The sequence below is a fragment of the Rhinichthys klamathensis genome, unplaced genomic scaffold (assembly GCF_029890125.1).
Source record: "Rhinichthys klamathensis goyatoka isolate OS25496 unplaced genomic scaffold, OSU_Roscu_1.1 h1tg000104l_1, whole genome shotgun sequence".
NCBI classification, from domain to species: Eukaryota; Metazoa; Chordata; class Actinopteri; order Cypriniformes; family Leuciscidae; genus Rhinichthys; species Rhinichthys klamathensis.
Genome location: NW_026606643.1, coordinates 2,793,961 through 2,820,888, shown reverse-complemented (window position 1 = coordinate 2,820,888; position 26,928 = coordinate 2,793,961). Strand labels below are relative to the sequence as shown.

At 37.2% G+C, this 26,928-nt stretch overlaps 3 protein-coding genes across 3 annotated transcripts; 1 reads left to right on the top strand and 2 right to left on the bottom strand.

Annotated features, from left to right (window-relative positions):
* The first annotated feature begins 2,040 nt into the window (after positions 1-2,040).
* On the top strand, positions 2,041-3,568 carry mcidas (multiciliate differentiation and DNA synthesis associated cell cycle protein). The gene is made up of 2 exons (XM_056253240.1): positions 2,041-2,185; positions 2,793-3,568. Exons 1-2 carry the CDS (start codon positions 2,057-2,059, stop codon positions 3,435-3,437), a joined length of 774 nt encoding a protein of 257 aa, XP_056109215.1. The 5' UTR covers positions 2,041-2,056; the 3' UTR covers positions 3,438-3,568.
* Positions 3,569-5,872: 2,304 nt separating this feature from the next.
* On the bottom strand, positions 5,873-20,665 carry pstpip2 (proline-serine-threonine phosphatase interacting protein 2). The gene is made up of 15 exons (XM_056253353.1): positions 20,513-20,665; positions 19,756-19,856; positions 18,701-18,775; positions 18,001-18,035; positions 17,813-17,919; positions 15,350-15,412; positions 14,179-14,277; positions 11,655-11,700; positions 8,620-8,699; positions 8,192-8,290; positions 8,018-8,114; positions 6,417-6,489; positions 6,259-6,293; positions 6,094-6,164; positions 5,873-5,960 (listed from the first exon to the last, which is right to left on the bottom strand). Exons 1-14 carry the CDS (start codon positions 20,543-20,545, stop codon positions 6,109-6,111), a joined length of 999 nt encoding a protein of 332 aa, XP_056109328.1. The 5' UTR covers positions 20,546-20,665; the 3' UTR covers positions 5,873-5,960; positions 6,094-6,108.
* A 1,969-nt stretch (positions 20,666-22,634) lies between these two features.
* Positions 22,635-25,102, bottom strand: sub1a (SUB1 regulator of transcription a). Its single transcript, XM_056253352.1, has 5 exons — positions 25,015-25,102; positions 24,503-24,572; positions 23,622-23,741; positions 23,422-23,530; positions 22,635-23,121 (listed from the first exon to the last, which is right to left on the bottom strand). The coding sequence occupies exons 2-5, from the start codon at positions 24,569-24,571 to the stop codon at positions 23,042-23,044; spliced, it is 378 nt and encodes a 125-aa protein (XP_056109327.1). The 5' UTR covers position 24,572; positions 25,015-25,102; the 3' UTR covers positions 22,635-23,041.
* Positions 25,103-26,928: the final 1,826 nt, after the last annotated feature.

Here is a 26,928-nt window from a genome sequence, read left to right as displayed (position 1 = left end):
GCGGAGGAGCTTCGGTTGCCGCTGAAATGAAGGGCGCTCTGAAGCGCGCGGAGTCTCGAGGCACGCGACGCGTCGCTACAAACACGCGCACCTGACGACAACGGTCGGGCTGTGATGTCACTCCAGGTCTGACAGAAACACTGCGCATCATCACACATGCTCACTCGCATTACTCCACCATGCAGACCTGCTTCTACACTCAGCTGTCTTATTTAATATTACAGTACGACGAATGAAAAAAGCATAAGAATTTGCATGAGAGTCATTTTATGACATTTCATCAGCAGGATAATGGAGCAAGCCCAGACATCCAGTCATCTAATGAAGATCTGTTGTTGGACTTTGCCACAGGTGAGAAGTAGCCTACTATAGACTTGAGAAAATGACAAAGCACTTAGAAACAATTAAGAAGTTATATACAGATACGAATTTACACCTGAAAACTGAAAATATGTCATTGTGTTTTATTTATTTATTATTATTGTTGTAGGCTTATGGCTACAAATATTATAGTAGCTATGGTATTACTTTATATTTGCAAGGACACATGTAAATATGTAAACATGAACATGATGAACAGGCTCCTGAACACAATGTTTCTCTTATTTTCGATCTCCCCCGTTTATTTTCAATGGATGTTCAGTTTTGACCAATATAAGCTCAGATCAATGAGGCCTACAATCAGTCAATTTAAAAAATGAATACCAAACCTGTCCTAACTGAAAGAAAACAAGTTGACAAAAAGATTTAATCCAGCGTAACGAGAGATGATAAGCTATTTTTGTAGGCCATTCATTTTTAAGTGTAACAACTTCAAGAAGGGGAAAATCCCCTCCAAAATACAAAAATTATTCAGAAGTATACAGTTATATACCTTGTGTGAAAAAAGTCAGTAAATTTTAGTCCAATGTGATAACATTAACTAACATTTTCGGGGGAAAGAAAATCCTGCTAAATTGACTGCTAGCTGACTTTTTGTGCCAAGTTTCCAAGGTTTATCCAACCTTTTCACCAAAAAAAGAAATATTAAATGAAAAAAGGAGTCCACTCGAATGTTGTTCAAGGCCATGATCAGATCTTTATTCCGAGATATGTGATAAATGTAAATGAAAATATATGTAGGATGTTTCTCTTTTAGATGCCCCTAACTGAAGAATCGGCCAAAATATCACACTTCATGAGCTCATTTATTTCCCATATCATTGCCAGCAAAGTGACGTACTGTGTTTTACTCCTCGGATCGACCGATGAAACAATTGAAACTGAAACTGCATGCCTTTTCTAAACAAGCTTTTGTGGTTTATATTCTTTGTCACAGTTGTGAAAGTATGGAAAATTGTTGGGTTTGAGAAATTGAGCAAAGTTGCAAACACTAAAGTAACAGTTTTTTTTTTTTTTTACTACCACCAGGCAATTGTTTGGAAAAAAAGAAATGATAAACCAAGAATATAAGTATATTTCTTTTTTATATTTTCTTTCTTTGCAATTTTATTTTGTCTCACTTTATGGAAAAAAAACAGACATATTTTTCTGAGGAGCAAACTGGAATTAAATAGCTTAATGTCGGGTAAAAAAACACCTTTTTGACCCCTTCAATAAATGTCACAAATGTAACCCGTGGGATCAAATCGTTTTCGAGAACCAGCGAACAGCAGAGTCATGAGAAAATATTCACACGCTGCAGTTGCTGATTTCCACAAGAAAAAAATGTGACATAACTGAAGATCACTTCCCTATTTTATGTGTTTCTCAAATCTCATCAAGAGATGCAAGAGTCGTTCAGGCCACACTTTTGTCAGTCCATCCTTATATTTGTAATCCACATAACTGGGTAATCTATTCAGATTCTGTGGCATGTCGTCCAATTCATAGTTTCCTATATGAAAATTCCTGCCTGTGACAATGATTCTTCACTTCTTCAGGTATGCAAACTGAATGACTCTGAATGAGCTCATTCTGTGCGTGATGTTTTGACAGCACATGTTTGACTGAATCACATCATCTCCGATGTCTCCATAGCGCTCACATACTTCACTAATTGTATTACTGAGTAATAATGTGTCTCTGTCAACAGCTTCATGCCACTCTCAGAAGAAAGCAAGAGGAAATATCCACCCTGAAGGAGACGAATGCCCAGCTGAGAAGTCTGGCTAAACAGACGGAGCATTACGCAACATTACTAGATGTAAAGCCTCATTTTTTATTTATTTTTTTATAAATAAGAGTATAAATCAGAGTTCCTTATGATTGTGATTACTAAATAAGAAATACTCTTCCGTCCATGAAGGGCAATTGACAATCACAATTTTGAAGTCAACATATTTACCTTTTTACTGCACAACCCTGGTTTTATTGTGAACATTTCATCTGTTCATGTTATTCCAAAGAAAAATCTGTCCATCCACCACCAAAACCATCCAATCAATTCCTGAATGATAAAATCAGGTCCCGTCGAAATATTTTCTTATTTAAAATCCTGTTTCACCAAGAAATACATCAGTTTTGGAAGTAAAATGCACTGTGAACTTTTGATCCTGGAACAACATTCCTGTCCAAAAACATTGTCCTAACCATATCTCTACCCCAACCCATAATTTATCCTTAAAATCAGAGGAAAACGATAGTTGAATAAAAATGGCGTAGAAGCCCCCGACCCTTGTTGTAAGCCTTAACTTGACATTAACTAAAAAACTATCCCTCAGATCTGTCTGATGGACTGGAAAGTTGTTCTACTTGGTGAAATCACGTTAACCACTAATGACCGTTTGTCAATTCCACTTCCTGTCTACTAGATCTTGACAACTTCGTTCCAGAGAGACTCTGTGTCACACTGTACTTCTGTGAGCTCAACAGAGGATCATTCTTCTGAACACTCCTGGATCTCTCTGCTCACACGGGAAGAGCCATCGGATCCATCTTCCACAGCTCTAACTGACTCCACCACTACTGACACACGAAGCCCAACATCAGGGGTCAAGCGGCAGCTGTGGTCCAGCTGGAATGAGCTTCTCAGTGAAGGACTTCTCTGTGAGGACACCAACTTGAACTGTCCGTCAGGATCCAAGCAGCTCAGGCTTGATAATGAACTTGTACAGGTAGACTTGGAGCATCTGAAGGCCCAGCTGGACCAGGATGAACGGGCTCCTCAACAACTAATAGAAGATTCAGTGCTGACTAAGAATCAAAGCTTTGAGATGTCCTCCGCACAGAGGAAGAACATATTTGGGGCTTTCCATGGACTTCGGGTGGTTACGGAAACCCCATCCATCAAATCTGATCTGAACATGAACAGTGATGATTGGAAATTTGTGTGCTTCAAGACCTCAATCAGAGACCACAGTACTGTAAAGACAAAGGTTTTCCCACATGGTAAGGCATTCACCTCTCACACACCAATTGGATCTTGTCGGTTCCTTTGGGTTCCTAATGAGCATTGAACAGATACAGTATATGGTCCTGTTTACACCTGGTATTAAGATGCGTTTTTAACGATCAGATCTTTACTAGACGAGGGAGACACAAACCTGTTTACACCTGGTGTTTTTATCTGTCTCTTTTGTCCACTTTCAATCACTTCTGTCCTGATTTCTTTGAAGCAAAGATCTATGGACAAGGTAAATGTGTGTTGTTGTTTTTCTTTTTAGATCTTTTCGATCTAATGGACGAAATAAGCTTGCGCAATTTACATATAAATGAGACCGGAGACGATGGAAAGAAATACGTATAGCAGCAGAGTGTGTAAGTGTGTGTTATAAATCAGGAATGGTGAGAGAACATCGTGCTTGGTACATTTTTCGTTTTTAAAAACAAAATTGGATCTTCCCATAATGTTTACGCATTAGGTCAGTAGGCGGAGAGAAGACGGTCTTTTGTGGCTGTTCGAACGCATTCGACCTCATGAGTGTTTATACTATGAAAACAATCCTGTCTAATGTGTTTTCGACTACCTCTAGAAGTGGCCAAAACTGGACAATGTCAAAACGTTTTAGACCCCGTTTACACCTGTATTTAGCGTCGTTTGCTTGTGATCCGATCGACCAAAACGCATCTTAATTCCAGGTCTAAACAGGACCAAAGATTCAAAGAGTATTCCATCGCCAGCAGCCATATTATCCTAAAGCCCAAGACTGGTTGCCCACTGAAGCTAAGCAGGGCTGAGCCTGGTTAGTACCTGGATGGGAGACCTTCTGAGAAAACCAGGTTGCTGCTGGAAGAGGTGTTAGTGAGGCCAGCAGGGGGCGCTCACCCTGTAGTCTATGTGGGCCCTAACACCCCAGTGTAGTGACGGGGACGCTATACTGTCAAAGAGCACCGTCCTTCGGATGAGACGTTAAACCGAGGTCTTGACTCTCTGTGGTCATAAAAATCCCAGGATATCCTTTGGAAAAAAGAGTAGGGGTGTAACCCCATCATCCTGTCCAAATTTGCCCATTGGCCTCTGTCCATCATAGCCCCCTAATCATCCCCATATATACTGATTATTTATTTATTATTATTTATTAATTATGTTTAGACCAGCCAGTCATTATTTGATTAAGGATGTTTCTGAATTTCCACACCTTCATAATATTTACTGAATTCTGTGAAGAACTTCTCAGCCATTGGTCAACCTTAAAGCATGTTCATATCAAGAGTGATAACTATAACGATGACTATATTAGCGTCCACACCAACAGACGGAATCATTCTGTTTATTTCAAGCGTGCGCTGCAGTTTGGTTGTCCATCACTTTAAATGTTTGAGCTCTTTAATGCAGGATGGAATTATCAGCTGGAAACAAATATTCTGAAAGGGATTCCAGCAATATTGTTCCTCTGTGCTGTTTTCGTTTCAGTTGTAGTGTGGATTCTGCTACATTTAGAATGATTTTTAGAACTAAATCTTTATCTACACAAGGAATTTAACCACAAGGACTTTCTTAGTATCTACAGGTATAGCACTCACTGTTCAACTTTCGAATCTGATGGCTCCTCAGCTCCCATGGCCTTATGGGATATTGTCGACTGGTTGCACACTCAGGTGTGTTCACTCGGCAGCCATCTTGGAAATGTTTTCTATTCATGACTCAAATGGACACTCCTCAACAGAGGAATAAAGCTGACATACCACACTGTTCATCAATGGACAATGGGTTAAAATAATATATAGATTTATTGAAGAAATATATCCAGTGGTGCAGGACTATGTATTGACAGTGTCTAGAATTTTACATTATAAATAAATTATACTTTTTGTGGTCTTTTAAAAGCTGTGTACCACTAGCTGAACCAAACAGAAATGTCAAAATAATGACAAAAAATTGTCCCTTCCTGTCTTCCATTGGCTAGCCAAACTGGTAGACCCGCCCCCAAACTCACACCATTGGTTGAGCCTAAACAGGCTGCTCAAACAAACTGCAATTCCACTTGGAACCATTAGAGGTGCAATGTTGTGCACTCCACATTTAAATTCCTTAATCTATATTAGTCAACCTTTTTTACAGTGATTAAAATACAAAGATTTGTACAATGTTGTTTTGATGATCAATTGTTATCAATGTAGTGAGAACTTCAAGATTGGACTTTTTACCACTACGCAAAACGCAATAGTGTCTAAACTCACTCTGTTTGCAAGGGTGGATTTTAGGTTAGCAAGTTAAGATGCTTTTTACACAGAGATAAGAACACCCCTTCATGCCAGGACACAATATATATTCTCACCACACAGTGTGAGGATGCCGGCAACAGCATTAGAAGATAACCAATGTGCTTTTCAGCCCTTGATGGAAAAAGTCGCAAAGATGCTTTTTACACAGAGATAAGAACACCCCTTCATGCCAGGACACAATATATATTCTCACCACACAGTGTGAGGATGCCGGCAACAGCATTAGAAGATAACCAATGTGCTTTTCAGCCCTTGATGGAAAAAGTCGCAAATGCCTTCACTGTATTCCTATAGAGCAGCAGGGTTTGCGAAGACTGGAAAAGAACATAACAATAACTGAAACACCATTTCATAAACAACATTAGTAACTGTATAATACTTGCTCTAGCATTAATATTACTGTTTGTAAACTGTACGTCAAGGTTACATTCCTTCAAGAATTCTTACCGAATTACGCTCTTATTAGTATCGTATTAGGCTGTACCCTGGTTCCGCTACAGTCGAGTATAAAGGATCATCTGAAGGATGAAAGATACAACAAGAATTGGGAATTGTACAAACATACAGAAGAGAATGTATAAACACATCGCAATATACATAATATTTTCATACTCTCTGCAGTTGGCGGTGGAGGAGCTGCTGCTCTCCTGAAATATAACACAGCACGACATAAGATAATATAAAAGCAAGAATTTACGTAAGAAATAAAGTGACTAACTAATCGTTGAATGTCAGTTTGCAAGATCCATCTGTAGGGAGTGAGGGGTCACCTGCCAGGTGTTGGAAGGGAGCGAACTCCAGCCGATCTCTGATTATTGTAGAAGTTCTCATATGGGACAGGTGCTGAGGAAAGATCAGTTTAACAAACATTACAGGGATAGTTTAACCAAACATAAAATGTCATCAAGCTCATATTTGAGTGGAACGCTGCTCTTTACATTATTGCGGACCATCAAGCTCTGATAAGGACACAATAAAAGTAGACCAAACTTTTCAGAAGATTTATGATAGCTTGATGCGAGGAAATTTAAATCCCCACCACCTCAAATCTCATTTGCACATGAGAATATTCAAACCAGGTTTTGTCTTGTAATCAAATTGGAATATGTCATATCGTAAACTTTTATGTTCAGTCATATAGATTAATTTTATGGTGCTTTTATGATGCTTTTTGTTATATAAGGGCAAAAACAGAAAAAAAATGTTAAGGATAAGTAAATGAACAATTTATTTTCTATTTAAATTAGAGCTAAAAGTTTACATAGCAAAATACAAAGTAAAAGTACAGTTACATTGGTAAAATGTCTGCTCAATTTTGCTCAATAAAGATCCATTGTCCTTTCAATAGTGTTGTAATCAGGGCTTGACATTAAAACCCGGGTGGATTTCAGCAGTGGCGTGTAACAGTCACTCCTACTACCCACCTTGGCGGGTTGAATTTTATATATAACATACACTTTTCAATTGTAGTCTTTTAAAAAGACATCTGAAATAATAAAGTGCAATGTAGTGTTGTCAGAAATATAGATTTCAATCAATAGATCGATACATATTGATACTAAAATAATCCAAATTCATCCAATACTCTTTTTTTGCTGAATAGATTCTTTTTCTACCAGCTGCACTTTCTCGCTCTCTTATCTCTCCGACAGCGAGTTGACACACAAACCCGCCTCCCCTCACTCACTCGTTTCATTTGTTCCGGATGAATATTGTTGGTGTTACAGTGTTTGAATTTCGGCACGGGATTGCGCGTATTTGTGCATAATTTTACTCATTCCCGCAGATGTTGTGCTCATACCCAAAGTGAGCGCACATAAAGCTGCCTCTTAGTACTATTGAGCTCTTTTTCGCTGCGTATTGCGCTTTTAACAGTCAAATACACACAAAATAATGTCAAAATGCCGGTCTTGACGAGTTTTCATGTAAACACAGTAAGTTTTGTTTTCAGTGAATGTAAACAGTTGAGAAAGAAAACGCATGTGTAACAGTAAAATGGATCAGGTCTTAAAGTGACAGCAGCCTAATATACCTGCTGCCAAATTATAAGATAATATTAAAAATATCTATTTGGCAGTTTTCCCCCTCTGGTATCGATGTCAAAATTGTGGCCAGTCAAAATGCTGAGTGGCTAGTAACTTTGGAAAACCACTAGCCACAGTTAAAAAAGTTAACATCAAGCCCTGGTTGTAATGTATGAAGTTCAATTCACAAGAAAGTCACTTTCAAACCAAGCAGCTTTCTGTTGGTCAATGTGGTAAAAATTCACTCGAACCCAATGTGAAATCTGTGTGGTAACATCTTTGTCCCTCATGCATTTTGTTTATGTGGATTTTTGACTGTTTTAAAAAAACAAACTCGCTGAGATTACCTGGCGGTTTGTCTCCGGTTCTTCTGAGGTTGACAAAATGCTCGATGTCTTCTTGAACGTTACATTGCTCCAGTGACTTCCTCACTTCCTCATGAATCTGCATAAAACAGAAGTGGAGATGGTAAGGCACGTTCCATATGTGGGTCTTACCTAATGTTGCACGGCTCAGGTTACCTCGTCGCTGGTGACGCACTGCTGGGAGAGATGGTTGAGATGGGTCCACACTACGTTCCTCAGCATGTTGATCCTTTCCACTTCCTGTTTCTCAAAAAACTGCAGCAACATGCACATCAGATGTCAAAGTAGAAAGATCATAACATTATGAAACAACCCCATAAAAATATCTTTCCTTATTCACACTAACCACTTAATAACTTGTTAAAGCGTGTTTGAATTCAGACTGTTTGTGTCGTTCAATAGTTTTACATTTTCGTTTGGCGTTTAATGGTTTTGCTGTGAAACATGAAATACCATTTACAACCCATTTTCAAGATCAGGCTTCGCATGACCTGACATGATCAGGTTTGTTTTGTCATCGATCAGCTGTGAAAAGCAGTCATCAGTGTTGGGGTGTGTGATGCAGGCCGGGGCGTAGCGCTCACCTCACATGCTTTGACATGCTCGTTCAGCCACTCCTCTCTCATCTTCCCCAGAGCCAACACATTCTGACTGTATATCCTGTCTAATACGCAGTCAAACAAAGGGCATAATTAGAAATGAAATAGAACAGTTGTGTTACAACACGAGTTGTGTTCTGTTCAAGTGTGTAGGGCTGGGCAATACAACTAAATAAAGACTATATTTGTAGGCCTTTTGATGATAATTGAATCATATCTTAATATTTATATATCAGATTCATTTGGACAAAATAGACAAGTAAAATACAAACAAAACTCATTATGTGTATTTTTAACTACACATTGACATATGAACAACTACTCAGTAACTAACTAGAGAAGCCTTAAGAACAACATAAAGTAGGTTTTAAAGATTAAGATGTATGTGTTTAATTCACAAAAAAGAACCGTCTCATTAGACTTAATAATTCGGGAATCAGACTACACTCATATTCATGCTGTATGTTTCACGCTGTATATTAAGTAGCAGTGCTCAAAATGACCAATTATCAACCAATTTATCCGTCTGGCTAATATATCGGTATATTATTCTCTTGTCTTAATGCTCTTATACACTCACCTAAAGGATGATTAGGAAGACCTGTTCAATTTCTCATTAATGCAATTATCTAATCAACCAATCACATGGCAGTTGCTTCAATGCATTTAGGGGTGTGGTCCTGGTCAAGACAATCTCCTGAACTCCAAACTGAATGTCAGAATGGGAAAGAAAGGTGATTTAAGCAATTTTGAGCGTGGCATGGTTGTTGGTGCCAGACGGGCCGGTCTGAGTATTTCACTATCTGCTCAGTTACTGGGATTTTCACGCACAACCATTTCTAGGGTTTACAAAGAATGGCGTCAAAAGGAGAAAACATCCAGTATGCGGCAGTCCTGTGGGTGAAAATGCCTTGTTGATGCAAGAGGTCAGAGGAGAATGGGCCGACTGATTCAAGCTGATAGAAGAGCAACTTTGACTGAAATAAGCACTCGTTACAACCGAGGTATGCAGCAAAGCATTTGTGAACACGCACAACCTTGAGGCGGATGGGCTACAACAGCAGAAGACCCCACCGGGTACCACTCATCTCCACACAAATAGGAAAAAGAGGCTACAATTTGCAAGAGCTCACCAAAATTGGACAGTTGAAGACTGGAAAAATGTTGCCTGGTCTGATGAGTCTCGATTTCTGTTGAGACATTCAGATGGTAGAGTCAGAATTTGGCGTAAACAGAATGAGAACATGGATCCATCATGCCTTGTTACCACTGTGCAGGCTGGTGGTGGTGGTGTAATGGTGTGGGGGATGTTTTCTTGGCACACTTTAGGCCCCTTAGTGCCAATTGGGCATCGTTTAAATGCCACGGCCTACCTGAGCATTGTTTCTGACCATGTCCATCCCTTTATGGCCACCATGTACCCATCCTCTGATGGCTACTTCCAGCAGGATAATGCACCATGTCACAAAGCTCGAATCATTTCAAATTGGTTTCTTGAACATGACAATAAGTTCACTGTACTAAAATGGCCGCCACAGTCACCAGATCTCAACCCAAAATGGCCGCCACAGTCACCAGATCTCAACCCAATAGAGCATCTTTGGGATGTGGTGGAACGGGAGCTTCGTGCCCTGGATGTGCATCACACAAATCTCCATCAACTGCAAGATGCTATCCTATCAATATGGGCCAACATTTCTAAAGAATGCTTTCAGCACCTTGTTGAATCAATGCCACGTAGAATTAAGGCAGTTCTGAAGGCGAAAAGGGGTCAAACACAGTATTAGTATGGTGTTCCTAATAATCCTTGTGAGTGTATATACAAGCTGCAGAATTAGTCTAAAGCATAGACTGTAAAAAATATAGACTTAGTGTCCGTGACTTCACCCGTAGGTTTCTGAAGAGCATTTTTGGCATCCGGCCGTCGCCATCTTGGCAGCGCGTCACTCCCGGATAAACCGGATTTTTATATGGGGGGTCTATGGGATTGACTCTCTTTTGCAGCCTGTCTCTAGCGGCCAGTCGATGAATTGCAGTTTAAGTCACCTCCGTGTTGGTTTCAAGAGAGAGACAGGAAGGTTTCCGCTTGGTCTAAAGACACTAAAGAATAATTTTATCCCTTAAAACTCATCTACGACCACCAAAATTAGATATTTAAAAGTCACTTCATGCCTTTAAATAGCTTGAATGTAACCTCGTTTCATTTAGTATAAGCGGATCTATGAATATGCTAATTAGCCCCGCCTCCACTCACTCACAACAGCTCACAGATTCACTCGGTCAACTCTACTGTAGTAAACGCTGCACAATGGTATCGCTCTTTACAACGTCGGACACATAACGGTCATTTATACGAGTTGCCTTTTGCTTGACTATGTTATCAAACTGCTAATAATGTGTTGCTAATGTTACCCAAACTATGTTCAAGTTTGCCATCTCAGTCTGCTTTTCTAAAAATCAGTATCCTTAGAAACGCCTTGAACAACTAGGATCGTCAGTGGAGAAAGGCATATAGATCATCATAACATCATAATATACATCATATACATAATTTAGCCGCTATATTGCTAAAAGTACCCGATTCTTTATGTCAACAGAAAAATATACCGGGATAACCTGGCTTCTCTCAAGACTTCACTGCTTCAGAGAATAGTTAATGATATGCTAAAGCTCGCCGGCACGCTGACGTGATTGGTTACAAGGTAGTTTGTGACCTCAGAAACACCAGCGATTTCAAACCGCGTTTTTGAGACTGTCTTTGGTTCACTGAAGTTTTAAGGAGAAAATACTCAGCAATGGTGTTGACATGAATTTGCACATGGTTTGTCTTAAAGCATATTAAAAACACCACATAGACATATAAACCACATTAAAAGCTGGATTTTCATTGAATATTGTAATTTTTGTTTAAATGCTCTTTTTTTTTATATTGCCAAAAGAATCATTAAAAACTAAATATTTCCCAGCCCTATTTAAAGAATATTATTATTAGCAAGTATATTATTAGTGCATCTTCTTACCAGCTTCCTCTGCTGTCTGCTTGGCTTGCTGTGTTTTGGCGTACAGCTTGAGAGAGTATGAGAGAGTGACATCATTTATACAACAGAATGTCTTTGTATGATCATTCACATCTTAACAGCACATATTACAGACAACTAAACGGCACTCCTCTCTTTTAGCTGTGCTCTAAAAACAGTAGTTTCCTATCGTGTCTATTTACTCTCTGAACGAATGAAGACATATGGTTGACTCGCTACACATGTTTTATAGCCATTCAAGAGTCTTGTCCTCAGGGTATCACAAATACTTCCAACATTACTGCCATGTTTTACGATGAGTAACAGTCCTCTGGCATTCATCTGTTCCCATGCGTGGCCTTGCTGGTTTGTTTTGCATTTCTGTCCTTACTCATTTGCCTTATCTGGAGATACGCTGAATTTATGTTTGCTTTTCTCTCCATTTAGAAAAGAAAGTGTTCCATAATATGCTAATAACGTCGTCATACACACCAAACAGAATTAGATCTTTTACAGTTTTGTGTATGCATTATGCTTGTTTTCTGTCGACCGCACACAAGTATCTTAACTTAATGCAATGCATCTGTGAAGTGTGAAAGCAGCTTTAAAATGATAAAACAGATTCAAGAAAGGAAACCGAATGAGAAGTCATATGCAAATGTCACAACGAACGCAAGATAACATGACAGCGGTTTCGTCTGTGCGCTTTGAGACGCAAGTCATTTATGATGTAGGATAAAAGAGTCACAGTGATTGCAACAACTTCCATTTTTATTCGATATTTTGTGCCAATTTCCCAGGAAGTGTCGAGTTTGTTCTCTTGAATACATGGGATGGAAACGCTGCTTTATTTATTTTTATTCAAAATTCCAATTCCAATATTCCAAGTTAAATTCACACCTTTGGATGGAGACATAACTAGTGTCACTACGTTTGGATTGTACCAGGTCGCTCTAGAATTGGCTGGAATATGTTAAAATCCTTTAATCCAGAGGAAGTTCCAGTCAGGTGTAATCACTGTACTAAATGTACTAAACTAAACAAGTCCTCTTTTATCTACAGAAAGTACTTTCTATTTCTTTTTCCTGTTCTCTCTTTCGCCCCCACACACTCGCACACACAGATCTTGTCACAGTGTCCTGTGAGTTTATCAGTTTCTCTACTAAAATAAATGACAAGTATAGTGAGGTGGTTGTTTTCTTTTTTAAACATGCAGCTTCTCTATTAGAAACGCTGTCGGACACTTCTGAGCACAAGCTCGAGTAATTCACACACACTTAATCTCTCACGCACATAACAACCGCTCAAGTCTTCTGAAATGACAAGCAGGCTTAACTCATTCAAAACAGAAATTATGCATAAGATGCATAAGAAAGTAGTTCTACATACAAGAAATGTCTTGGTGTAACAGTGTAAGAGTGCAACAGTCTGGTTCAGGAAGTAAAACCATAGACTGTAAAAAAAAAATATATATATATATAGTAAACGCCATTCATTCGAGAAATTGATTTTTAACGATAACTTAACTAACGATAACGATACTAAACATTTGAAGACAAACCTACTGTGAGCTACAAGGTTGTTCATCAATGGTATTTGCTTCTGTTAAAGACGTCAGCCCGCATTATTTCAACAAGTAGAATTCATGGTGAAAAACTACATTAACGATGATGCTGTACAGAAAATTACACCAATCAAGAGAGTCGAAACAACCACAATGAGCCAAAAGAGCTCTTTTGCTCTGCCCACTCCAGTAAAGCACTGCGAATGACATAATCAAGTCTCGATACACTCTCAAAATACTTAAATGTTTGAACATATATGCATATTTTGCAATAAACTTAAAATACATGGTTTTTATGTATACATAACATTTGTACATGAGTAGTGTTATATTTCTCCATCGTTTTTGATTCGATTATGCTGTTCGCAATGCATCATGGGATTGTAGTTCTTTCCCTCACTAAAGCCGTTAAGTAGTCTTGTTGTACCTTTGTATTTTTGTCCGTTTTTCAAATACTTTTTTGCTTCAAATCAAAGTTATAATGATGTGATTCACCTCGTAGCTGATTGGCTTGGTTCATCATGGCTTATAACACTTTAACAAAGACTTTTTTGAAATCCCTATGGGAGAATGAACGTAAAAAAATACGTCCGGAACCAACGCCACTGAAAAAGTGGGCGGGGGAACTGTTGCACTCTATACCTGTTCTAGTCTATGGCTTACCTATAACATTCCATTGCAAAATGGAGTCTGTTTGTAAATCGGTTTTAGATTACTCATAGAAGTTTAATAGTTAACAGTCAAGGGTTTGGATTAATCTTTAACTGGAGGAATATCAATAAAGCGATGCCTTGCTAACACTGTAAAAAGTGCAAGTAAAAGCAAAATGCATGAAGCAATGAAAAGAAGAGAGGCTTCTAAATATGCACAACAGCAAAGAAAGTGTAAATGAAAGCAAGATTCTTGCAGCGGTCATACAGGATAGGAAAAAACAGATGTACTCTCACTCTTCTACTTGCATACCTTTTCTTGCTGCTTGGAACTGCTAGTGGTGGCGTTTCTGTTCATGTTCTGCTCTGCTTCCTCTTTATCTCGACACTTTTGATCATAGGTCTTCTTTGCCTTAAAAATACCCATTGACATTTAACCAATGCATCTTATGTCTAACTATAATCTATATTCTATATGATAGCCATAATCTTCCGGTCAAAATTGTGTTACACTTTATTTTAAGGTGACGTAGTTACATTGTACTTACTCTAGATAAATACTGAGCAATATTAATTAACTACATGTACTTACTATAGAGTTACGGTTAGGGTTTGGTTTAGGGTAAGGGTAAGTTACTTGCAATTATGAATAATTTACTGTTATTACTATAGTAAGTAACGTGTAACTACGTTACCTTAAAATATAGTGTTACCCAAAACTGTCTATGCATCTTTATTATACTGTATACAGAAACACAATTCTACACTACCAACTAAAAGTGGACACATTTTTCTGAACTCATGTTTCTCATGATCCCAAAAACATTGTGATCTAGAGATTAAGGCAGAAAAATATAGAATACAAAAACGTAGACAATGACTAATCATCATGGGTATGTATTAATCACCTTCTAATATTTGAATCATATTTATTTATATGGATCAGTTGGTGCAGATAGTGAAGAAAAAGCAACAAATCTATTACTTCAATTTGTGTAATTTCATTATTTTGACAACTTTACTGTTATTCTAAATGTGGAAAATTGTAATAAAAAGTAATTTTTAAAAAGCACAATTATCTTAGATAGCTACACAAATAAATTTGTTCATTTCCACAAAAAGTTCATGTGTTTTCTTAGCTAAGATATACGGATGCTTTATGGAAAACCTTGATGTTAATAAAAGAAAAGGAAACCAACCTCAATACATCAAGTTCAAAACTGTTTTAAGTTTGAATAAGAAGCTGTCATTTTAATGAACAATGCCATTCAGCACTGATCACTTCCCATTTTGTATGGCTAAAATCGGGTGCACTTATTCACTTCCCTCCTGCCACTGCTTCAGAAAATATACTTCCCATAAAGGGCATAAGGTACCATATAAAAGTGGGGTTGAACCACCTATTATAGCAAAGCCCAGATAGACGGCAGTATACAGACAGTGCATAGTTCCTGAGTACGCTTTGCTCTCTGATGTATGCTCACCTCAGCAGTTTTCTTATACTGAGCACCCTTCTGCTTATGAAGAGCGTCCATCTGCTGTTCTACCTAAAAAAAAAAAAAAAAAAAAAAAAAAATATTAATTTCATTTCTTCAATTTAACATGAGTATCATTATGTACTGTAGAAAATGAGGTGTCATTTTTTCCCTAGTTAAAATACTTTCTCCTATACTATAAGCAAGTCATTTGTAGGTTCATTCACCTGAAAAGTGTAAACATTCTCTAACTCTATCAAAACACTATGCGGTTTGTTTGACCAATGGGTGAGGGGATTTTTTCACAGCATGAAGATTAATGAATAAACCGCTCGTTTTAAAATCTTCCCAGTCTACTGACATTTTGTTATTGCATCCGCTTCAAACATGACAATATTCATGATAACTTTCGTTAACTCTACAATAAGTAAATCCACTTCATTCACCAGTTAAAGCCAAAGGGGTCCTATAATGCCCTTTTCACAAGATGTTAAATAAGTCTCTGAAGTCCCCAGTGTGTATGTGAAGTTTTAGCTCAAAATACCTCACAGATATTTTTTATAGCATGTTAAAATTGTCACTTTTTGAGGGTGAGCAAAAAACGCATAGTTTTTGTGTGCGTCCCTTTAAATGCAAATGAGCTGCTGCTCCCAGTACAGAGGGCGGAGCTTCCAGAGCTTGTGTGTTAGCAGCTTCGATTACCTCACACAAACACACACTGAAAATTTAAAAAACTTTTAGCCTTTAATGTTCAAACTGGAGTCGGACAAAGATGGAGAAGTGACAACATACAGATTGCAACAACAGGACATTTCTGAATGGTTAGTTGATGAATTTATGTAGTTTATGTGGAGATCTATCTTGTTTACCATATTCTGTCATGATAATCTATAAATGTGTTCCCGGGGGTGGGGTTTATGTAAATTTTAGGGTTAGTGAAGAAGCTCATTGGTTTGCTGTGGTCCTTAAAAAGCGATTTCTGTAAAAGAAAATATCTCCCTTTGCTTTGAACTTTGAGTGTCATAACTTTGCAGATGTTGTTTATGCTCAAACAGAAACATTACACACCAACTTAAGTTAAAAAAGTGAAATCATAATCAAACACCATCGATGCCATCGAAATATGTATATATGTATATGTATAATAATATGTTACTAATAATAGTATTACGTTATTAATTAATTACATATAATTATTAATTAATTAAAATTATTCAATATAAGTAATTACGTTAATAATATAAATATGTATAATAATAATGTATACAGAGCTTAGCTACAGCAAAAACGGAAGTTCTAAGACAGAATTCTAAAGATGGCTGCACGCGTGTTTCTGCAGGGATGCAGGATAGGCCAATGAAGGCAATGGGTTTTGGGTTAACTGCCTGAAATAAGGTCTGTGGTTAACACAAGCTCAATATATATATATATTCATGTATTATTCTATGACATAAAATACACCAGTAATACCCTCTTGTGATATTTTTAAAGCGTTTACTTGTCTTGAAAAAGGCAGATGCTGACAAGTGACTAAATGGGACTACAGAGGTTCTCAGGACATTAAATGTCATCAGGCCTAACAGGTACAGTTATCTACTCACTAGTCCACTTTCACAGCCATAATCTCACTTTTGAAAACGACAGCCCCTTTCACACAGAGATTCCGGAAAATACGCTGAAAATGTGTCCCGGGATTTGTCCCAGGATCGTTTGATTTTGGTTCTTTCACACTGCCAGTGATTTTCTGGAATCTGTGCATGCAACACACCCCGTACAGCATTGACCCAGCAATGTTACTAGGTCCCCATCCCGGGATCAATCCCGAGATGTGTTTGCGTTCACAAAGAAGGCACTCTATCAATTATATGGCAATTTTCTTGGAATTAATAAAACGTGTAAGAATCATAAGCTTTTGTTGGTCAGAGAGCTTATTTTAATGCAATATTCCAAAAGCCAATGAAAAAGCCTTATTGGGTTTTTGTCGAGGGAACTAGCGTGATGCTAACTGCCGGTTTAGCCTACAAGAATACCTCATCGCTCTCAGCGCACTATTGCTAATGTTTCATTTTAGTATAGTAGCAGACTGTTTGTTGGAGGCTACATATATTCTTCCCTGTAAGCAAGCTTTTGTTGTCCCAGCTCAGGATAGTCGAAATAGTGAAGTGTTCATGAAGAAGTGCGTGTTCGTGTTGTGTCATCGGACAGTTAGTATTGTCATTTCCTTGCAACACCAGAGCAAATGGTCGCTTTTACACCTGGGTAAAAAACAACAACAGTGCCAAGAACTGGACACCCATATTTCCAAGAGGTCCTGCGCCAACTGAGCAACAACCATCAAGATGAATGGGAACGCTAACGAATAACTTTCTCCAGATTAGTCTTTCCATTTAGTGACACTGATAATGCAGCTATGGCACACTTCACTTTTAATATGTAAATTACAAAGTATGAAAAGCTGATTGTGCATCTTACCCTCTTCCGGGCCTCTTTCTGTTTCTCTCTGAAGTCTTCTAATTTTTTTGCTTCCTCCCTCATGGTTTGGGCCAAATGCAGATGAGACAAACTCATATTTTCTGTTTCTAAACATTCAATTTAAACATAAGGGAGGGTAACAGAACAATAAACTGCAATCATTACATTTTCAGACAGTATTTACTCACGTAATTTGAAAACGTCAAGTGATCGTTTCAGGGTGCTAAAAACAGACAAAACATCGATGAGTAATGACATCCATTTTGTGCAATAAAACTATTGTAAAATTGCTGACATCAGTCACTTGTAAAGAACAGTTACACTTTTTTTTTTTATCACCCCATAGTAAGAGGAAAGACACAAACCACAAACCAACTACAAACATGTGACCAACACAGAGACTGTTTGAAACGGTCTAATACAGTACATCAACATGGCACCGTTCAAATGTTATCTTTCTAAAGGGTTATCAATTGTATCTAACCAGAACAACACAATAACATTTTTATTTACTGTCTCGTAAAGTACATTTAAGACATTTGTGGCTAAAAAAATCTAACAATTTAACCACTAAAACAAGACAACAACCTAAAAAGTGTAAGTTGTTGTGGGCAGTTGCTAGAACTTTGCTACGGTGCTTTAGTGTGGTTGCTAGATTACTGTTTACTGACTCTAAAATGGCTCAGGTTCCTCATCATATAGTCTGATTGCTTATAATATTAATAGCACACTTCTCAACAAGAAACCTCATGATTTGATGTCCGTAGCACAAATGCGCCATTTAATACTTAAGAGTTACCGGTTTACCTTTACAATCCTTTCAAGCAATTGCACTTTGTAAAAACATAACCAAAATATTACCTGTAATTACTAGACATTAGTACTTACTTCATTTCGCTGTGTCCACACACTTTCTTAGACAAACCAAGCAGATCCTTGGCGTATTTCTCTTCTATTGCAGCTCTGAAAAGTATGTTTTTATATTTTAGATAAATGTTTTGTATGCAAGCCAAGAAGAAATACTAATATTACGAATGAGTTTTAATCAGTCTATTAATCTATTCGTTAATATAATCAAGTGTTCTACTAATTTTATGAAACATGAATATTGAGCACGTTACAGCAATAAGAAGGATTTTATGTTTCATCATTTCTATACAGAGGAAACATTTCCACACCGCTTTGATATATTCTCCATCCTTGTTTAACAAGTAAATCATTCATAGTTTATTTGTGAGATTTACATAGTTCTGTAGCACTATCAAGACATTAATCAGTCTGACTAGGAAAATAAGATTGAAATTGGATTACAAATAAACTGCATTTCTTTACAAATGCATTCACATTTGTTTCGGGGCATCATTTTAAAATCAACATTTTAAAAACATTATTTTGGTTCATTTTGATTTCATGTTGACTTTAAACCCAGTATTTGTTGCTGTAACTCTGAAGGGTTAGTTCACCCAAATATTAAAGTTTTGTCATCATTTACTCACCCTCATGTTGTTCCAAACCTGTATTAGTTTCTGCTGAACACAAAAGAAGATATTTTGAAAAATGTTGGAAACCAAACAGTTGACAGAAGCCATTGACTTCAATTGTAAGAGAAAAAATACTATGGAAGTCAATGGGAAACTGTTTGATTACAGACATTCTTCAAAATATCTTCTTTTGTGTTCAGCAGAAGAAAAACGCATGCAGGTTTGGAACAGCTTGAGGGCAAGGGCAAAATTTTTGTGTGAACTATCCCTTTAGCAGAGCATGGGAACATTTTTTAACTGTAAATCATTTTCACATGAACAACAGGAAATCTTGCAACAATGCTCGTCGTGAGGCAGTAAAATTCCGTAATATTCGTGTGAATGCACTAAGAAGGTAAATGTATACGAGTGAGACCTTCAGGTGAAAGTGTCAGACTAAAAGTGTTGACTGTGACTTCTCACCTGGCTTTCATGAAGTCCTCGATTTCTTTGCACGTCCTTTTGCCGTCATTCAAGTGCTGGATGATGGTGTCATATCCAGCTGTGCTGGTGATATCAGTGTTCTGAAGAATAAACAAAAAATACACAAAACACATTCAAGTAACTTCACAAAAGTCACTCAGTTTTTGAACACGCAAGCCATGAATCCACACAGAGCCACATAGTATCACTAATTCCTCACTGTAGTCTTCAAAAACATGGTGGTTTGGACTTTTGACTATCATTAACAGAGCCCATCAGTCTATGTAATTTATAAGTCTGAGGGGCAGACATAGCATCATACCCAAAGCCACAGTCAACATGAAACATCTCCCAAAATAAAAGCTAAGAAAACAAAACTAAATTGCACTGCCTGCTTTGCCAAATAAGGTCTCAAAGTCAAAGATCCCAAGCTGGAATCATGGGCAATAGTTGAATATGCAGGCATAATTCAGTATTTTTATTTTCAATGTATTATTTTAGAAGATAATTTCTATTTGGGTTGTTTTATGGACTACTTGGTTTCTCAGGATGTGCTGACCATAACTTACTTCCCTTAAGGGAATTGACGTTGTTTCGATATGTGACAGATGAGCTTAAAATAAAGCGTTTGCTAAATAACGTATACCACATCAGATAAATTGATTATCATTTAGTATTGTGCAAATAAACGGTATCTTCACAATGTTTTACTAAACATCGACTCCATATCCCCCCCCCAAAAATACAAAACCCTTACCCAAAAACTATCCTTGAAATGTAGTTCTCTCATCACGTCGGCTGCTGTTTGCTCAGACAGAAAGTGACTCTGAAGTTCCGTATCAGGCTGTAATAAAGCAGTGACTGATTTCAGACCACAGAGATGGTCTGGTGCACATGGAGAGTTTAAAACACACGCCTCAGGGTCCTAAACGCGCATCTTGCTCGTCTGTCCGGAGAGCGAAGGTTGCGGTGGAGCAGCAAACGGACTTTTGGACTTTTTCACCACCTAGTGGCCGAAATGTGGAGCTACAGTTCAAAAAGCTTTCGGTGACTTCTCGACTTAACACAAATTTTCTTCAACTGAATACGGCATTTGCTTTAAAAACACCTCTAGTTTATGGATGGACGTGTTAAATACTTCAGATGTTGACTTGCGATGATATAACAAGTTACTTGTATATTTGTAAGTGTAATGTTTGTTGAAGCAATGATGTATGGTGGACCTGCTCATTCCTGCGAGTCTGTTGAGCTTTATTATATTTACTACGATGTCTTACTATAATACTAACATAATTTATAATTAATTACATAATTAGTTACATAATAATGGGGATTCTCGGATGTTGTGGTATTTTAATTAGACCTAATTGAGCGAAATGACCAGTAGATGGCTGCAGTGATCCACACATCCTGCTCAAAACGCCGGATGAAGCATCCTACAAAAAGCATCCCGCTTTATTTAAAAAAAGTTATACTAAATTAATCTAATCTAATATTTTATTTATATAAAAAATAATCTAACGGACAAACAATACAATACCACAACCTATATATATATTAATATATATATTTTTTTCTTAAAGTGATAGTTCACCCAAAAATCACAATTCTGTCATCATTTACTCATCCTCAAGTTGTACCAAACCTGTATGAATTTGAAAAAGATGATATTTTAAAGAATGTTTGTATCGAAGGAGTTACACCGCACTCACAATCTTCAAGGTGCCAGACACACAAGACTAAAGATCTCAATAAATAAACTGTCCGCACACTCAAATCCTTAAAGCAAATTTAATAGACCAAGCTTTCGGTCAAAAGACCATCCTCAGGGCCCTGGACCGAAAACTTGGTCTATTAAATTTGCTTTAAGGATTTGAGTGTGCAGACAGTTTATTTATTAAGAATGTTTGTATCAAAATAGTTGATGGGCTCCATTTTTTTCCCACTATGGAATGGTCAATGGGGTCCATCAACTGTTTGGTTACAAACATTCTTCAGAATACCTTCTTTTGAGTTCAGCAGAAGAAAGAAACTCGTACAGGTTTGGAACAACATGAGGTTGAGAATTTTTTTGGTTTGAACATTTTTTCACCCCATTTTTGATTAAACTATCCCTTTAAGCAAGTTGAAATCATGTGTTTTAAAAATGCGTCTCCTAACCCTTATTGTTTTCATTGGTGTAACTAAATTCAACAAAAAATATTCTCTAATAAAAAAATATTTTAATATGTCTAACTGTGTCATACTAAGCTAACAAGCCAAAGTTGTTTATTGCATTTATTTTAAAAAATGTACAATTTTTATCTAAAACAGCCAATCCATTATAACATTTTAACAGCACCCATAATTCAACTCACACTACAGGTCAAAAGTTTAAGGCCAGTAAGATTTTATTAATGTTTTTGAAAGAAATCCCACCAAATGATAACCAAGACTGCATTTATTTGATCAAAAATACAGTGAAAACTGTCATCTTATTACAATGTAAAATAACCGTTTTCTATTGTAATATATGTTAAAATGTAATTTATTCCTGTGATCAAAGCTGAATTTTCAGCATCATTACTCCAGTCTTCTGTCACATGATCCTTCAGAAATCAGTCTAATATGATGATTTGATGCTCAAGAAACATTTTTATCATCACTGTTGATTTTTTTTTCAATATTCTTTGATTAATAGGAAGTTCAAAAGAACATTTATTTGAAATAGACATCTTTTGTAACATTGTATTTACTATTATAATAGTTCAATTAATCCATCCTTGCAGAAAAGCCGTATTAATTTCTTTTAAATGTTAGTGTATAATTTGTCATTACTTGATCAGTTTTTCCTGTACCTTTATAGTTTTGTGAGAAATAAAACAAAATCCTTGGTGTGGGAATTTTCCTCATCTTTATTGAAAATGAAGGGCACAAATTAACACCCTATCTCTCTAGCAAAACCCTTTGAAAACCCCAGCCACGATACTCAAAGAAAGAAAGAAAAATACAATGAACTACTACTTCAAAAACACCTAATCTAAAATATACATACAAAGTGTCCTGGTCCCCACACTTTCCTTGTGAAACATGTCACTCTACAAAGGGCAAAAACATAGTAATTACACATTAAGTGTTACTTCAAATTCATAACTAAAATCAGGTCTCTAGACTATGACCTGTCCCTTGACGGATTCAGGAAGGTTTAGATACTGTGTTTGGGCTTTGGAGGGCAGCAGATACAGAACTGTAGAGTGAAAATCGGTTTAAAAAAGCATCCATGTTGACAGTGAACTGCAGGCAGGTCTTAGATTTTCTTCACGGCGTCGTCAATCTCACTTATCTGCTCTTTCAGTTGGTTCCACTGCTCTGGGTTCAGGGAAATACCTGTAATAAACACAGAAAAACAGAACTCTGGGAAATAAACAACTCGGATCACTTATACACAAAATGCATCTGAATACATATTGTTTTGTTTTTATGGCACATGAACAAAAAAAAAATGTGCACGGATGAATTCTGTAAAAAATTAAATAAGAATTGCGATTCATTTTGATTTCATGGTGACTTTAAAATCCAAACCCCAGTAAATCAGCCCTGTCCCACTGGTTAAAACACACATTGCTGAATCTCTACCAATTGGGATTTCTACTGTCACATTTGAATCCATGAAGAATAGAAACCTACCTTTCCTGCCTGGTTTCATTTCACCTTCCTGGTCCATCCAGTACTCCCGGATATCAATCAGCACTTTTCCCTTGAAATCCCGAACACTCACATACCTCATCTTTCCTATCTTAAAAACAAAAAAACAATATAACATACAATGCAGTGTGGTAATGCTGTATCAAACATTTATGTCATCATATCTCTGTTAGATCATTCACCTGGAACATGTTATCTTTTTCACTGCTGCTGCTTTTCGAGGCTGATGACACTTTTGAAGTTTCTCCACTTTTTTGTTTCTTTGACGGCTTCTCTGGTGTTGCCTGCTTCTTTCTCTTGGCCTGCAATACAGAATTTTACATTGTATTGAAAGCCATTATCAGGAACTTAGGATTTCACATGAAGATGGTACTTTAATCATGGCCAAACGTGAATTTCATAATGGCGCTTCGGTTTTAACAGTCAAACATTAAGATGCAAGTAGTATAGCTAAACATTTTATATTTGACAAATGCGTTATAGAAATGATCCAGTGATGCAAACAGCTCAACCAGATCCGTTTTCAGCATATTAGGCATGTAATTGAGAATGAATGTGTGAGTGAAAATTGTGAATTAATATAATGAACTCAGTTAAAGTTTCCTGATAGTCTCAGTAATTCACTTGATTCATAAATTCTAAAATAATAGAAGTGGTCTATATAATATTTTTTTTTTAAAAAATTAGATATCTTCTGTGGAAGTCTCAGGACCAAAAAATACTCATCCTGTCAACCAAATGCTATTTTTCATTATTTTTCAACTGAATAAATAAAAAAACATCATGGTATTAAAGCTATTGTTATCCAATCTAGAATTAAAATGCACATATGTAGAATAGATCAAGGGAATCAAAATGATCCCAGCAGGGCCCCAGCACAAGCTGTTCTTGGCCCCCATTATTCCAAAACCCTGTGTACGGTCATGCTTCTAATGTTCGACAACATGAAACTGGTGGTTATTCTCAAGAAATATCCAATTTTGCATATGCAAATACTTTTGGATGCAATTTACATTTCTTTCAGTTAAGTGAAAGTGTAATGTGGGGATATTCGTGTCCATACCTTTGTGTCAACTTCACTGTCAGAGTCGCTGTCTGAAGAAGAAGACAACACTTCCTTTGACTTAGGCATTCTGAAAAGGACAACACAATTTAAATGAAAAACCAAAACACAGTTGTGAAACGCATATTTTGCGCTAATACATTCAGGGCTATATTGCTTGAAACTAATTTTGGAATATAATCTAGGTGCAGGCAAATAACAATTTAATCATGGTTGCATCCTCGTGCTTTGCAATGATGCTTTCTAAGTCTATAAAAAATCAATTTATTTTCCGAAGAATTAATGCTTGCATTTTCGCATGTTGTGTTTTGCAGGTATTAAATGAGTGGAAGAGAACCTGATTCAAAGGCGTCAGTCGTTTACAACTATTATAAGAACAAACAAGGCCGAACATATGAACGCGCAGCAAAATGGCCATTTGCCAAGATCCTTTCAATGAAAGAATCTGTTATTGCAACATGTCGGCTAATATTATAGTCGTGCCCGAAAATTGCACGTATCAAAATACTTACGTGATGTTGCAAGGTAAATGTAGGGTAAACTGAGTTAAAAAAAACACAGGCTCAATTCGATGCGCGCGATCGTTCTGCGAAACCTGTGCTGCTGAGCTCGTGCTTGCAAGCTGTACCAGGAAGCTCCCTTAAAGCACTGGATTGTGGGAAGTGTAGTTTTGATTATCCATTAACAGCGCTATACTGCCGTCCAAAACCAAAGTCCAGTAATTACACATTTGGTCAAAACTGACTTAAGGCTTGAAATGGGCTTTGTGAAATCTTTTCTGTCTTGTGTCTTCAGAGAACCGAGAGTAGGCCTATTTTTGATAAGGAACAAGGTGCAAGTTTAAGAAAAAAAGAAAAAAAAGAAAAAAACTATCTCCGTGTAAACTTCAAAAACATGAATCTGTGAAAACAGCGATGGCGTGCACATGCATGTTGTGTTTGGTCTATAGGTATACGCGTTTGAATATATATTTGTGCAGGCGCGTAGTCTTTCTTTACAAATTGACCTCACAAATTTACTTGTCTGGTCTGCATAATACCGAATTTTTAGTCGCTTCTGCGTATCCATGCAAACTGGAATACTTTTTATAACGTTTTATCTGTACAGAGGTAAAGGGAAGGAGGCCTTCACAGGGGAGAGACTATTTGACACTTAGGGCTGCGTCATTGTCATGTCTAGGCGCAGGCCCTTCATCAGGTCTGGATCCGGCCTGGATCCGGCGGATTGCAGTAAACCTCAGGATAAACAGAGAGACTAATATTATCGTAGACACCATTCTTCTTATGTTGTAACGAGTACATCAGATGTTATGGGAAAAGTTCCTGGTTCTGGCTGACCTAGTTTCTCCAGTATCTAGTTTCCTGCTAGTTTGTTCTTTGTTTAATTTTTATTAGTTTATAAGTTTCAGTTGTTTCTAGTGTTCTTTTTTTATTCTTTTTTTTAATCTAGCCATAGTTATTTACATCAGGTTTTAGTTTGCCTCTTGTTTCATTTATTCTTGCTCTGTTATCTTGTTGTGTCTTGTCTTGTTCATTGTGAGTCTTGTGCTTGTCCCTGCCAAGCATCCTGAGATTTCCTGACCACTGACATTCACTGCCTGGCAGCTAGACTGGTGCTACAGCTAAGTGATCATCAAGCCTCTGGTTCCTTGTGTTCCTGCCTGGTCTTCCTCACCGTCATTCCACCAGGTGCTGCCTCTTCTTCTGCAATCATCAAGCCCTTGGTCACCAAGGACTAGCCTTGCCTGTCATTTTGTCGTCAGCCCCACTGTTTAAACTGTTTCACACCTCACTGTCCTTGTTGTGACCTGTCTACAGTCTTTTTTTTTATTTATTTTTTATTTTTTATTCACTGCTATTCTGCACCTGGGTCCTCTTGCAGATCCTTGACAGTTAGTGACAGGGATAGCCTGCTGAATGTGTACAACTGAGTATATTTTTCACTTCGTCACCTGCTTCCTGCTCTTCCCCTGCCTTTAATATTAAACAAATATCAAATATTTATGAAAAATTATTTTAAAAAATTATAAAGCCATTGTGGTGAGCAAGCAGAGGGCCGTGAGAGAGCGGGATTACTGATGAGCGACACACCAGTCTCATATGAATGAATGAATGAAATGAAATACACTTTATTGTCCCCAAAGGGGAAATTTGTGTTGGACTCAAGGTGTTTACATTGACATTGAAACATTGAAATGCATACATTAAAATCCCTAGTATTATAATAAATAACAATTCCTATACACACACATACATACACATACATATACATACACATATATACACATCATTCATCATTTAACAATTTAATTGAAAAAGGGATAAAAGACTTCTTAAAACGGTTATATCTACACATCAGAAATCTGTATCGTCTTCCAGAAGGTAACAATTCATACTCAGTGTACAGAACATGCAATGGATCAACCA

Excerpts from the sequence above, each read along its gene's own strand:
- sub1a (XM_056253352.1), bottom strand. The coding sequence starts at position 24,571 with ATGCCTAAGTCAAAGGAAGTGTTGTCTTCTTCTTCAGACAGCGACTCT. Across the intron at positions 23,531-23,621 it reads AAAAAGATAACATGTTCCAG|ATAGGAAAGATGAGGTATGT; the intron begins GTGAATGATCTA and ends TTTGTTTTTAAG. Across the intron at positions 23,122-23,421 it reads AATGAAACCAGGCAGGAAAG|GTATTTCCCTGAACCCAGAG; the intron begins GTAGGTTTCTAT and ends TGTTTATTACAG.
- pstpip2 (XM_056253353.1), bottom strand. The coding sequence starts at position 20,545 with ATGAGAGAACTACATTTCAAGGATAGTTTTTGG. Across the intron at positions 18,036-18,700 it reads TGTGGACACAGCGAAATGAA|CACCCTGAAACGATCACTTG; the intron begins GTAAGTACTAAT and ends GTCTGTTTTTAG. Across the intron at positions 8,700-11,654 it reads GCAGACAGCAGAGGAAGCTG|ACAGGATATACAGTCAGAAT; the intron begins GTAAGAAGATGC and ends ACTGCGTATTAG.
- mcidas (XM_056253240.1), top strand. The coding sequence starts at position 2,057 with ATGTGTCTCTGTCAACAGCTTCATGCCACTCTCAGAAGAAAGCAAGAG. Across the intron at positions 2,186-2,792 it reads ATTACGCAACATTACTAGAT|ATCTTGACAACTTCGTTCCA; the intron begins GTAAAGCCTCAT and ends CCTGTCTACTAG.